Source organism: Tauraco erythrolophus, chromosome 23 (assembly GCF_009769465.1).
Source record: "Tauraco erythrolophus isolate bTauEry1 chromosome 23, bTauEry1.pri, whole genome shotgun sequence".
NCBI lineage: Eukaryota > Metazoa > Chordata > Aves > Musophagiformes > Musophagidae > Tauraco > Tauraco erythrolophus.
In genome coordinates this window covers 2,584,385-2,597,537 of record NC_141487.1, presented here as the reverse complement: position 1 = coordinate 2,597,537, position 13,153 = coordinate 2,584,385, and the positions used below count along the sequence as shown (strand labels likewise).

The window sequence follows — 13,153 nt, the reverse complement described above, 5'->3', positions numbered from 1 at the left end:
ATCCATATTACTGGCACCAGACGTGTTCTGACTCGCAGGTGTGAACCTCTCTTTTGTTCACGGTTCTGTAAGAAACTGGAAAACATGACGTCAGTTGCTTGCTACCGTGTGCTCCTGCCGCTTTTCATCACTGTGAAATGACCCGAAATTCCACCTATAAAATCTCTCTGAACGTAATTTGTGGTTCAGGCAAGAAGCTGCACATCCGAGATCACTGAGGGCAGAGAAGTACCAGAAGAGCCAGTTAATTACCATAGTGGAAATAAAGCAGTCTGGTAATCAAGTGATAATTGTGATGCAGAAGCTATTAGGAAAGCAGCAGTCAAAAGCAGTTGCCAGCAGCTACGGAAGGGACGCAGTGACAGGTAGAACTCATGGCAGCAGTATTACTGCATCTTCGGGCAGGCTTTAGCTGCAATCTGTCTTTCTACCCACATAACTCAAATTGCTCATTATTGCAACTAAAGCCAGCGTAGCCACATCTCAGCTCTCTCCATGTCATTATTTCCAGCCTGAGACAACAGCACGTTGACTATAAACGCTGACGAACCACTCTGCAGAACAGAAATTGCTGGATGTTGCCAACGTAGGTATTAACAGTCAGACTGCAGCGTGTCTTTAAAGAACTCCAGGAGCAATTTTTACCAAAGCCAGGCATTCACATTGGTGGCTGCGTGCACAAACTAGTGCATGTCCAAAAACCACGGACCCAAAAAACAACCCCATGGGTTGTAGAAAGTGAACTTGGTTATACAGAAGTCGCTGAGGAGGCCGCCCCTGGCAGGCAGCACCGTTGCAGACGGTTACGTTTGCAGCTGCAGCAGGTAATACACGATGTTTTTTTCGGAGGATCTCTGTGGAGACAAAGTCTCCGTGCCAGGCAAGTCAGTGGGAGTTCTGCCTTTGACTTCAGCAACGCACTGATTTCACCCACTGTGCTTCATTCTCCTCCTGCTGTGTTTTACAAAGCTGCATATTGTTTGGGACTCATCTAAAACTGTCTTTATCAAAATTACAGTGCGCTTTGGGGGTTCCAGGAAGGATTAGGCAATTATATGGATAATGAAAATCCACAATTAGGCTAGGATTAAGAGGGAAAATATCCAAGTTTGGAAGCAAGATAAATTCTCATGTTTCAAGACCCAGATTAACTGCTGCGTAAGCAGGCTAGAAGGAACCTTCCTCTGTAAACAACCTATTTCAGCATCCTCTGTTTCTCACACTTTCCTCTGAAGTGGGAAGTGTTTCTTGCAAGAGAGAAGCCAAAGACAGTGGAGAGAAGCCAAAAGTAGTGCCTAATAAGTGATATTTGTTCCTTTTAGGTTTATTTACCTGTTTCTGATAAGCTTGTTAAAATGTAGCTTAAATGCACACAGACAAATGAACTAATGACTGTGTTTAATACCTATTATGTTATTATATTATAATGTGCAATTAGAGAGTGGCTCAATGTAAACACTGTTGTTGGAAAATAGTTTAATTCCATCTCTTTGTTAGCACAAATTACCCCTATTCCCTTTTGTTTCAAACACTTCTCCCTGTTTCCACTTGGCTTTCTTGTGGTTTTTTTAAGACACATAGGCAGTATATAGTTATTGAAATGCTTTTGACTTTTCCTTTCTTTTTTTTACAAGCTTCAGCCCTATTAGGAAGGGTTTTCCAAGTAAGTAACATCTGTTGGCTTTTGTCAGCAATTAAATCGTTTCAATTTAAATCTGTGGGTTTATGTCCATGCTCATAAATCTGAGTGTGTTGTCACAGTCCACACCTGCATGTTACTTTTTACTGTTCCCGGTAGGGAAATTACACTGAGGAGAATAAAAGCAGATTCTGATACAGCACTGTTATCCATCAGGCTTTTCTGTCAGCTTTTGTGCTTCTAATCCCCCCACAGAACTGCAGAAGTATCAAGAAGAAAGAAGGAAAGAAGAAAAAAGCTGAAGAGATACCTGCTGATCGGTTTGGCAACCGTTGGGGGTGGCACAGTGATCGGTGAGGCTGCCCTAGGCATTTTGGAGACTTGCTCCTGAACTGCACGCACAGCACTAGGAGCAGAGGGAGAGGTGTCCGAATTAGGCATTCAGCAACCGAAGCCATCATACCTTTTAGCCCCAGCTCTAATTTTAAAGAATTCCCTGCTTTTCTTTGCCAGGCTGAAGGTATTATGTCACTTCAGATAGCAAAAGAACACCCCAAACAAACAAGAAAAGAACCTCCAAATCCAAGAAAAGCATTTTCAGCCACACGAAAGTAAAACTGAAAGAATTAGCTGGAAAAGTTATTCCAGTGTAGCTTCGCTGGCTGGGGGAAATAGTAAACTGAGGTCATCACTCTAAAAAATGTTTTCTCCTCTTTTGCTCTTGTGTTATAAGAGGACCAGATCTTCAGCTCCAAATTCAGAGCAGTGTGAGACTAGATCAATATTTCCTAAGCAAACAGGGCATAGCTCACCCCAGGCTACCACACGTTCTTCCTTTGACTTTTAAATTATTCTTCATTTTTACTGAAGTCAAAGAATCTGTGCAGAGATTCAGGGCCTGGGGAGGGTCTCAAAAGCCCCTTTATTGGTGCCGCAAAGAGGACCATCATTTGTACTCTTCCAGAAGCATTAGCAGTACTCACACAGCAGAGGGAAATGCCTGCCTGGGTTTTGCAAGTGATAATAGTTTGGTGATATTACTTGTTGCATCTTCAGGCTTGACAGGAGGTCTTGCTGCCCCTCTGGTTGCTGCGGGAGCTGCTACTATCATTGGAAGTGCTGGAGCGGCTGCTTTAGGTTCGACTGCTGGAATTGCTGTCATGGCATCGCTTTTCGGAGCAGCTGGAGCTGGCCTTACTGGTAAGAGGGTGACCGCAGGTTTCTCAGCTACTGAGGCACAGGATCACGTCTGCAAATGCGGAGCTGGTGACTTAACCGAGCTCTGCAGAGCGAGGGAAGCAATCTGAGGTGTAATCTTACAACTGTGACATTTTTATTTCAACGCTGATTAAGATACTGTGTAGCCCTGAGGACTGAGTAGGAAAATAATATTTGGTGCCTGGCTGATGAAGGAAATGAGAGCTTGCCGCTCTGGATTAGAAAGATGCTGCCATGGAGAGCAGCAGCTGTTACAGCTGATGTCTGCTCTGCAGCAAAAAAGCCTTCTGCTGGGATTCCTTCAGATCACACAAGCTCAGAAGAATCATTTTGGCTCCATATCAAGCTCTAAGTGATGCATGGACTGGCTGAGGGTTTGGAAAGGAAAAAACCCTATCCAGAGTACCCAAGTAGTTTCTTACCAGCTTCTACTGTTAGCAGAGTCTGTCCTTGCTGTGCAATTTCTGAGATTTGTGTTTTTGCCTTGTGGTGTGTAGGATACAAGATGAAGAAGCGTGTGGGAGCCATAGAAGAGTTTGAATTCCTCCCACTTACTGAAGGAAGGCAGCTTCATATCACCATAGCAATTACTGGATGGCTCTGCACTGGCAAATATGGTAAGAACAAGACGAGGAAACTAAGAAGAGCCTGGAGAGCTGTGTCTTTGTTCCACTCCAGGCAGTGTTTGTGCTCTTGTAGCACTGTGTCTTCCCCACGCTTGCATGGCCTGGTAACTAAAACAGATCGACTCTCAACGTAAGACTTTGTAACCCAATCTGCAATCCCAATCAAAACAGAGGAAAGAGAGAGGGCAGCAAATTGGTAGTAGTGATAGCAGGATTGAGAGGAATCGTGGCAGATTGGGTTTGTTAATAAATGCTGTCTGGTTTTGCTAGGAAAGGTCTGTTTGAGGTGGATGATTTCCAGCACTAGGACAAAGTGTCTCACCTATCTCTGAGACCTTATGTTTATCCTGCAGCAATTAACAGAAAATAGTGTCTTTTTTCTTTCTCGGAATCTGCCAGATAATGAGGTTTATTGGCAAGAAAGTTCTGTCAAGTAAATCCCATTAAGCACAGCAGTGAGGAGGTGAACTTACAGGCAACAACCTTGAGAAGTCCGCAGTGGTTTAGTTTCCAGTGTAGCTTGTCATGTAACATATGTCAACTGTCTGCTGATGTGTTCAGCAACCTGACTGAACAGCTGCCAGTGTATCCAAAAGCATCACGATTAACACGGGATATCATTCATGCAGGAGGATCTCTGCCCCGTTGCTTGTTAGGTTGCAGCTTGCTGTCAGAGTAAGGTCATTTTTTTTGCAGTCCCACCCTTTGGCTTTTTGCATGGTCTGCTTGCCAGGGGTCCAAATCCGTGGGGTTGGAGGGCTCTCAGGCACTGTTACAAAGACAAGCGTGTCCCTTCAGGAACCTTTTTGTGTCTGTTTGCCCTTAAAAGGGAGTTACAAATGGTGCACATTCTTCTTCCATAACTAGCAGTCTGCAATCATGTTTAAAAAAGCAAAACTAGAATTGTTGTCCATTTTCTTCCTTACAGCTGTGTCTATTTACACACTCGGCCCCTTAAAACAGAAGGATTGAGGACAGGAATTGTACGGAACGTGCTACCTTGTGATTTTTAGGCTCCCACTAGCTGCCCATCTATATGTTCACAAACCTGACAGTGCACTGTGGTGTGATCTGGCGTGGGGCTCTCTCGTGCCACTTTGGTCAGCAGCTGCCTCAACCTGCCCTGCATTGTTTGGGGAAGGTTTTAGTTAATTAAGATGAAAATTCTGCTCTGCCTTCAGAGTTCATCTGCCATTAATAACGTTGCCATGCCCCTCCTGGCCACCTAGGACAAGATGTACTAAAACCAGCAGAGAGTATGGCTTAAAAATTGTTCTTTTGGCCAAAAATTAGACTTGCACAGTATAAGTTATCTATTACCTCTCAAACATCCAGGCACTGCTTTTGATTAGCACCTGGAGGGAAAAAATTAAACTGAGGTGGCTAACTAGGCTAGACAGCAAAGTAAAAATAATTGCAGTCTGAATCTATAAATGCAGATTCCTTGTTTTGAGACAGAGCCATTAAAGCAATCCTTGCCCACATAACTGAAGGGCTGGGAAGATGCTCTGTGGTAGATTTTGACAAGATCTTATATATTTTCCATTCCTCTGGTCCTATTGAACTCAGTCTGTGCAGCTGTTCAGCACGTCATGTTTCTCAAGACAGGTCCTCCTTTGCTCTACATGAGAAGATGGAGCTGCAGGACTTGGCCAGATGCTGATGTCTGATGACAGGAGGAATGTCCTTAATTCTTGACATAATTAGTGTTAATGTCCACCTGTCTTGGCAGTCTCTGAGGCAACTGAAGTCTGAGCCTGTCCACACTGAATGCTCTTTGCCAAGGCAGCTAGAGCTGCACAATTATTTGCAAAGCCCAAATTTATTTTGAAACAGTAGGAATACGGAGTCTAAATCTAACAGTATTTTGAATATGCTTCCTCGTTATCCCAGTATATTAGTATTTTCCAGTGTCCTGCTGGCTCTTTTCTGATTCTTTGTTGGACTGATCTTGCCAGGAGTCAGCTGTCGTTGCGTTATCTCTGAACATGAATTCCATCTTGGCAACCTTTTTCAGGGAGCTTCACGGCACCTTGGAGCAGCATGTTGCAATCGAGTGAGCAGTACTGTTTGGCCTGGGAATCCAAGTACTTGATGGAGCTTGGCAACGCCTTAGATTCCCTGCTGAATGGTTTTGTGAACATTATGGCTCAAGAAGCCCTAAAATTCACTGTCTTGTCAGGTAAGAACCTAAATCGTGTATTAGATCTGCTTGAGTGGCTTTTGTGCAGTTTCACCCTTGGTGTCTGTTCAAAGGCATTTTCCTAAACACGGCGGGTTTCTGAGGAGACATCTCCCTTGGCAGTATTGGCACCACCCTGCACAAGTGGCCCGAGAACCTTCTCCGCCACACCTGTAATTTACATTTGCTTTCCTGGATTGCTGTGCCTCTGTGTCATTGACTTGCTCTTGTAAAATGACAGCTGGAAACACCTTCCTTCGTGCGTAACTGTGTTTATTTCTCTGTGTTATTACACTGTGCTTTACTGCTTTACATAAACCTTTCAGGCATGCAGGTTACATTCATGTATCGCGTCTGTTGGCCTCTGTATCAGAACATCAGACTGTTTCTTATCTTCAGTCTAGCAAAACATTTCTCAAATCAGCTCTTGAGAAAGAACTAGAAAAGACAAAAGGTCCTCGGTTTAGCTTTTAACTTCAGTGCACCATCTTGCTTTCGATGTTTCCTAGGAGGAGCCCAGATTTGTGACTGTGCCGTGCTGTTCGCTCTGTGCCTTGCAGGTATCGTGACAGCCTTGACTTGGCCAACTTCGCTCTTGACTGTTGCCAGTGTCATTGACAACCCCTGGGGAGTGTGTCTCCATCGGTCCGCTGAAGTAGGCAAACACCTCGCACACATCCTGCTCAGTCGACAGCAGGTAATTGGCTAGAAATTATCCTGGAATAATATCTGGAAGGGATTTGGCCAACGGAGGTTAGGTTTTATAGTCATGGTAGTTAACTGTTGAGTGCCACCTTTCCAGGGAGAAGAAAATGAATAATAAACTGAAAAATTAAAAAATTATGCATGGTGACCAGTGTTTGTTGTCTGGTTCATTGAGGAAAAATAAGGAGTCCCAAGTGAATCAGAGAAATTCCGCTAAGATTCATTCTAATTAACCTAAAGCTTTTCTAAATGAAGAAGAAGAGATCCAGGTCATAAATGACAAGTGGCTTGACCATGTCGCAACACAGCCAGGCCAACTCACCTAGTGGAAATTTGAGAACAGAAGGTAAAGATAGGTGAAAAGAAAAAGAGAATATGGAGTGTTAAAAATATTAATTGATAATTAAGAGCCACGAGCAAAACAATGCAAGAGGAGACCGTGCAGCGTTAGATGCACCGTGAGCCGTGTTTTTGCTTACAGGGAAGTGGAATGGGCTGGTACCTGAAAGAAGTGACAGAAGTTATTAAGCCTCCCTGAGAAGGCTTGCAAAAGATGTTTCTGCTCCCCAAAACCTGCCGTCATTGGCATGGAGGGGGGCTGCTTTCTGCTGGCCACGTGCTCGTCTCACAGGCACACGAGTCCTGTATCTGTTACAGAGGAGCCCTGAGGGAGCCGTGGCCCCAGAGCTGCGTGTCATAAATAACAATGTGAAACAGCAGAGACAAACTTGATTTCTCATAAAAATACAATCCCAGGAAAAGCAATAAAACTTGATTTCATACAAGCCCTTTGTTTTGCTTGGGGGCATTTGTTACTGCCTTTTAAGCATTTGCTATTGTGAAAACACACATTCCAATATGCTGGAGCCTCTAAAACTAGTTAGGGTGATGCCTGGGGAGTCCATCGCACACCTGCTCCCTGGTTAATACAAAGACCATTTTTCATTGCTGTTGAGATTAGGCTCCCTTTGATCTTATAGAAAATCTTATTAGGCTATTCAAAATAAAAGCTTACCCCACATCATTTTTTGTAACAGCCACACAGTGCTGCTGCCATTCAATCTTAAATCTAGAAGTGGTCAATATTTTTGTATTACAGCTTCTTCTTCTGTTTCTTGAGCCATTTCTAGGAAAATTTTGTTCCGTGAATTATGATTTTGCTTGGAATTCAAAACAATGACCGTCAATGTTTCATTTCGGTTTGAAACATCTACTTTGTTGTAACTTCTGATCTTCTCATTCTTTCAATTGATTTTCTGAGTATCAAAAAATACAGAACCCTCAGATACGCAGCATTCTGAACGTTGGACTCTGCATAACTTTAAGGATACTTAATCCCTTTGAAATAAACCAAATTGCTCGAATGTTTGAAAGGTCGTGCACAAGTGTAAGTGCTCTGCGTGTCAGGTATTGATGCGTAACACTGTTTGATGGTGTTTCCTCCTTCCCTTCTTTCTTAGGGCAAGCGACCCGTCACACTGATTGGCTTCAGTCTGGGTGCAAGAGTCATTTACTTCTGCCTGCAGGAGATGGCTCAAGAAAAAGGTAAAATTCACCTTGTAACCTTTTTCTCCTTTATTTTCCTTACTGCTGGTAGAGAAGTTTCTCTTCCAAGAGAAAGGGTTCTCCTGGAAGAGAGCTTGGGTCTTTTAGGATAGGTCAGAAACCTAAACAAACTGGTTTTGAAATGCATTTGGAGCCAACTTGTTCTGTTATTTCCACTGGTTCAGTGGGTTAAATCCGCAGTCTTCACTCAAGGTGCTCCAGTGTGCCAGTTTGGTCTCCAGTCTGTAAACAACAACTTGACATTTTGTGATGTTCGACTGCTAGATCAGGCTGTGAGGTGCCCACGCACCACTACGATCTTGGCAGAGGATGCTTTGCCTTTATTGGAAGCTCTCTGTAGCTATTGTATCTGTTTCCCTGAGTCCTCTCTTCCATTTAAGTCACTGAAATGCCACTGTCATCTGCTATTTTCATGGTAATTCTTCCCCAAAGTCAAGTATAAAACCATCTGCCAATTTATTACCCGTTGTGGTTCTGTTTATTAATAGATTCTATTTTTAATCTAGAAAAAGAATAAAATCATTATGATCAGTTGATGTAAATTGCATCTTGGAGTTGAGTCAGTAGTGAGTGTGTGTGTGCAGCCTGCCTTCCCCCCTACGTGGCTAATTTAATTCATTAACCATTTAGCCTCACACAGAGTCACTAATAAACAGGGAGCTTTACAAAGGAAAGTGTTCAATAAAGTCCAAGAAGGTGGGAATAGAGTGAAGTGAGGACAGAGGGCAGCATTTTTTATGTTGACAGCTGTGTACCAGAACTTCACTTCTGGTTTAAGAAGGAAGTCCTCAAATGCAGAATTTCTGTTCTCAAAATAAATCTAATCAAATCCAGAATGAGCCTAACGGAATTACACTGAAGCCAGAACCCAGATCCTAATCTGGCCCTAGATCTACTCTTTTTCTGTCCTAAGAATGCCAGAGGCTGAGATATTTTCAGACTTTTATTTAATGGTCTGTAGTGTTGCGCTGGAGTAACAGGGGACCGTAGCTAAGTAATACGTGAAGGAAAATCATGAGAGGTCTTTAAGGTTGGCTGCCAAAGAAATTTTCCAAAGAAATCCAAGCATCCTAATTATGTATCATAGCAGCTTCCCACTCTACACTAATTTCTCAGTTCCTAAATGGAATTGTGAAAGCTGAGCTGTTTGCAGGAGGAAAAGCAGCATGTTTGGTGCAGATTGCCAAGGCGTTCTTCACATGCACATTCCAGCACAAGCCACAGAAGGAATGGAGCTGGGACCTGGGACATCTGAGACTGATTTGGGCTTGGACTTGGATGTCTCACACAAAAGAAATAGAAGGCCTAGTCATGCAGGCCTTTGGTATCCAGATGGCAGTGGCATTTCTGAGGACAAATAACTAATCGTGGATTACCCAGTGAAACACCATGGCAGAAACTCAAATTCTGTCAAAAGTAAATACTCATCTGCGAAGAAATTAAATAACCTTTGAGATACTTCATCACAAATGACTTTGGAAGCCAGGGCTTAGTAGGTTTCCAGAAAATGACATTATAGCAGAAGATGTAGTAATGACCTGTCAGAGACAAGCTACTATACGGGAAGATCCTTGGTCTGATTTCCTCATCACAATTCCCACGGTTTTTAGTAAATAATAAGTGTAAACTGGTGAAAATTGATAACGGCCTGAACCTGAACCTTGAAGCCGAACTGCGCTCGATAGGAGGGAGGTATCACACATTGGTCTGATCCTGACCACCGTGTCCTACAGCATCGCACGCATGACCAGTATCACCACTGGGTTACCATCTCTGCTGTGGCTGGGTATCAGCAACACTGCTGCCAAACTCTGCCGTGAAACACTTTCCTTGGCACCAGGTCCGTACAATGCCCAGGGAGCGCTCAATTCCACCACTTTCTCCTCTCCATGAGGACTAATGTAATGAGACCCTTTCTTCTTTGCCCAGTGAGCACAGCAGAGCTCAGCTCCCAGGACTGGTTATGGCCTCTGGGTCAGCCTGTATCCTCCACACCTTTTCTGGAGAAACCATCTTATCAGTTTTTAAATTTTGCCCGTCACTAATTGCTTTTTTTTTTTTTTATCCCTGCTGTCCAGACTTTATTATTCTTCACCATATAAAAGATTTGCAAACTGTGAAATAACATTGAACTTATCTGGAGCGTCAGCAACTATGTAGCCCAGTGATCCGATCTCAGGTTTCCATCCCCCTCTGGCAACATCCGAAGAAAATGAGTATTTTTCAGCCAAGGCTGAATGTTTTGGTTCTGAGCAAGAAATAAGCTGTACAAAGGACTGGAGAAACAAAAGCTTCCAATACCTTGCCCAAATGTTCAGGATCCTGATGAATTAGCTGTTTGTTTATTCAGTTGGCTCACACTGTGGCCATGGAATTTAGTACCTTGGTTGGAATGAGCTCCCCATTCGTGAGGCTCTGGGTTACTGTTTCATTGCCCGTGATTATGGGAACAGGACTTTATTGCTTACAGATTACACTAACAAAATCGAATTGCTCTTTGCTGTCCTCTTGATTGGTGCAAAATTTGCTCTGCAATAAGAAATAACACCACGAGAGCTCTTTTGGACTGTTGTCAGGCGCTGGGATTTACGCTGCAGAGAAAGATGCAGGCACCGCAGGCAGCTCCGAGTCCTTTACTGCTATTAGAGAAAGGAAACCAATTGATGGATGTTTAAAAAGCCCAGCCAGGCAGCACCTCTCCCTCATAACTTCATGTGGTACGCAGTCATTCTCGCTTTCACTTCCCCATAAACTTCAGCATATTATTTTACAGGCTGCAGACGCCAGCCTGAGAGCGGTTTAGCTCACATCCTGTACGCGCTGGTCTCCCACAGGTAGGGAGTGTGGATTTGGCATGCTCTGCCCCCGAGGCTCCCGAGACCTGCACCACTGTGAACTTCATTTAACTGCTATGGCATCAGGTGCTTGATCTCTCTTTGCAAAGGAATATTAATCTATTGTGTAAGAGTTTAGGAAAGTAGCAGAGCTACCCAATATTCCTCATTCAGTCATTATTTCTCCTGAAATTCCCCAGCTGCAGCTGTCTGATAAGAGAGGAAGATTTACTAGGTTTAAAAGTCAACATTCCTTTTCAGCAAGCCGTGCCCTGGGCATTCAGGTTAAGGTACCCTTCAAGAAAATCAAACCAGTTTGATAGATTATAACTTCACGTTGGCAAGGGCCTTCATTGTTGCTAGTTCCCCAATCAATATTCAGAATTTCAGGGGTTTCTGTGGCGTGTCCAGGTCATGTTTTTCACAAACTCAGCTCTAAGGACTGGTTGTGGGAAGAGTTTATCGTGCTTAATATATGACAACATTTGCTGGCTATATGGAATGTCAGTGCCTTTCACCTCTTTCAAAGCGTAACGGTTCAGCTCTGTGCAAATCCAGATCAACAGGTCTGTGGAAAGAACTTTCCACAGGTTTGCTGCTCAAACTGCATCTTTCTGGACAGAGGCCAGACCACTTCTCCCTCTTGCCATCAGCCTAGTTCCTTTCATTGTCTCAGGATCTCCAATTTTCACGTTTACTGACTCCAGCTGGAACTGCAGACACTTCACATTGACACAAAACGCTGCTTAAGATCCTCCTTTTCATTGTTTTTGTCTTTAAAATTTAAACCACAGAAATGATGATTTTTCTGTAGTGCGCATCTGAACGTACCCCTCCTTCATGTACATGTAAAGATATATTTTCTGATCTGCCTTCTACATCTGAGCTGGTGTGCTTTCATCTTAACAGACTCTCAAGGGATCATTGAAGATGTGGTCTTACTGGGAGCTCCAGTGGAAGGAGAAGCCAAGTACTGGAAAGCTATCACAAAAGTGGTGTCGGGCAGGATCATAAACGGATATTGCAGGTCTGTACGTGCTCAGCCCCCTGCTTCCTTATCCTAGCGTCACTCGGAAATGGTTTTGTACATTTATCTCTTTTAAACATTTGGTAAGTGAATATTTGTTCAGCTGCTGAGTTCATTGATTCGGTAGCGCCAGAGACAGCCTCTTCCCTCCGGAGGTCTCTCCCTCAGATTAATTGGAGATGACAGTCTTCAGGAGACAGGTGAAGGCTGTTGTGTCTCCAGCTCTCGGCTGTTTGCGATGCACAGTTACACTGAAAGCCTGAAGTGCTCCATATGTAGGTCCTGTTCCTATGGGGGCAGTGTGATGTCACCCTGGCAGCGTAAAGCTGGGTCCGTGTGTTTGGGTTCATACTCTGACATATTCTGAGGCCCCTTTAAATCTCAGCTTTATGTAAAGGACTATAAATACTGTCAGCTAAGTTCACTGACAGTTTACGAATGTGAACTAAGATCTATCAAAGATCTAAGATATGATTCCTTAGGGGCTGTTTATGGGGAACAAGGTGTGAAAATTGCAATGGAAGGGAAGGAGCTCAAGCAAATTGAAGAGTTTTTATATCTAGAAGAGTTTCTAGTCAAGACAGTCCACATGAACAAAGTATTTTCCTTACAAAGGAGGTATAGTTAGCATAGCTGTAGTGAATTTACTAAGGGTGTGAAAGAATGGAAAGGTTACCTTGAAACCAAATATCAGCCTTTTAAAACTGTGGAGACAACTGCTGTGCAGAGTTGTGAGAGCTGCTGGGTGAGAAGAGGGAGATTCAGAGGCAAGAAACAGCTGAAGCAATCTTGTAAAAGCTATTAAGAATTCAGCTATTAAGTGACAGTTTCAAATCTAATGACTGTGTATTGGAAGAGGATTGTGACAAGCACACTGCTTACCAGCACAATTAGAAGAGGGGAAATTAAAACGAAGGAATAAAGCTGGGAAGACTAAGAGCATGGGAAAATAAATTGAGAAATAACCAGGCAAGAAGATTAGCAGAGAACATGTAACTGCAAGTCAAGACAGCTCATAAAGCCATGAGCTCTCAGGTCAAGGACAGTTGAAAATGCTGTTGGTACTTCCCATACACATAGAATCATAGAATCATAGACTGGTTTGGGTTGGAAGGGACCTCAAAGATCATCTAGTTCCAACCCCCCTGCCATGGGCAGGGACACCCTCCACTACACCAGGTTGCTCAAAGCCTCATCCAACCTGGCCTGGAACACTGCCAGGGATGGGGCAGCCACAGCTTCTCTGGGCAACCTGTGCCAGTGCCTCACCACCCTCAGAGTGAAAAATTTCTTCCTTATATCCAATCTAAATCTCCCCTCTTTCAATTTAAATCCATTGCCCTTTGTCCTATCACT

The 13,153-nt window shown here is 43.6% G+C and overlaps 1 protein-coding gene across 5 annotated transcripts in view; it reads left to right on the top strand.

Moving 5' to 3' along the window:
- TMCO4 (transmembrane and coiled-coil domains 4) overlaps positions 1-13,153 on the top strand; it is a 42,163-nt gene that overhangs the window by 12,634 nt on the left and 16,376 nt on the right. For all 5 annotated transcript variants that reach the window (XM_086625544.1, XM_086625547.1, XM_086625545.1 and 2 more), the window contains exons 6-12: positions 1,895-1,992; positions 2,696-2,839; positions 3,355-3,474; positions 5,501-5,665; positions 6,226-6,362; positions 7,831-7,915; positions 11,680-11,797. In XM_086625544.1, the coding sequence (XP_086481670.1) occupies positions 1,895-1,992; positions 2,696-2,839; positions 3,355-3,474; positions 5,501-5,665; positions 6,226-6,362; positions 7,831-7,915; positions 11,680-11,797 (867 nt within the window). The remainder of the gene's footprint in view (positions 1-1,894; positions 1,993-2,695; positions 2,840-3,354; positions 3,475-5,500; positions 5,666-6,225; positions 6,363-7,830; positions 7,916-11,679; positions 11,798-13,153) is intronic.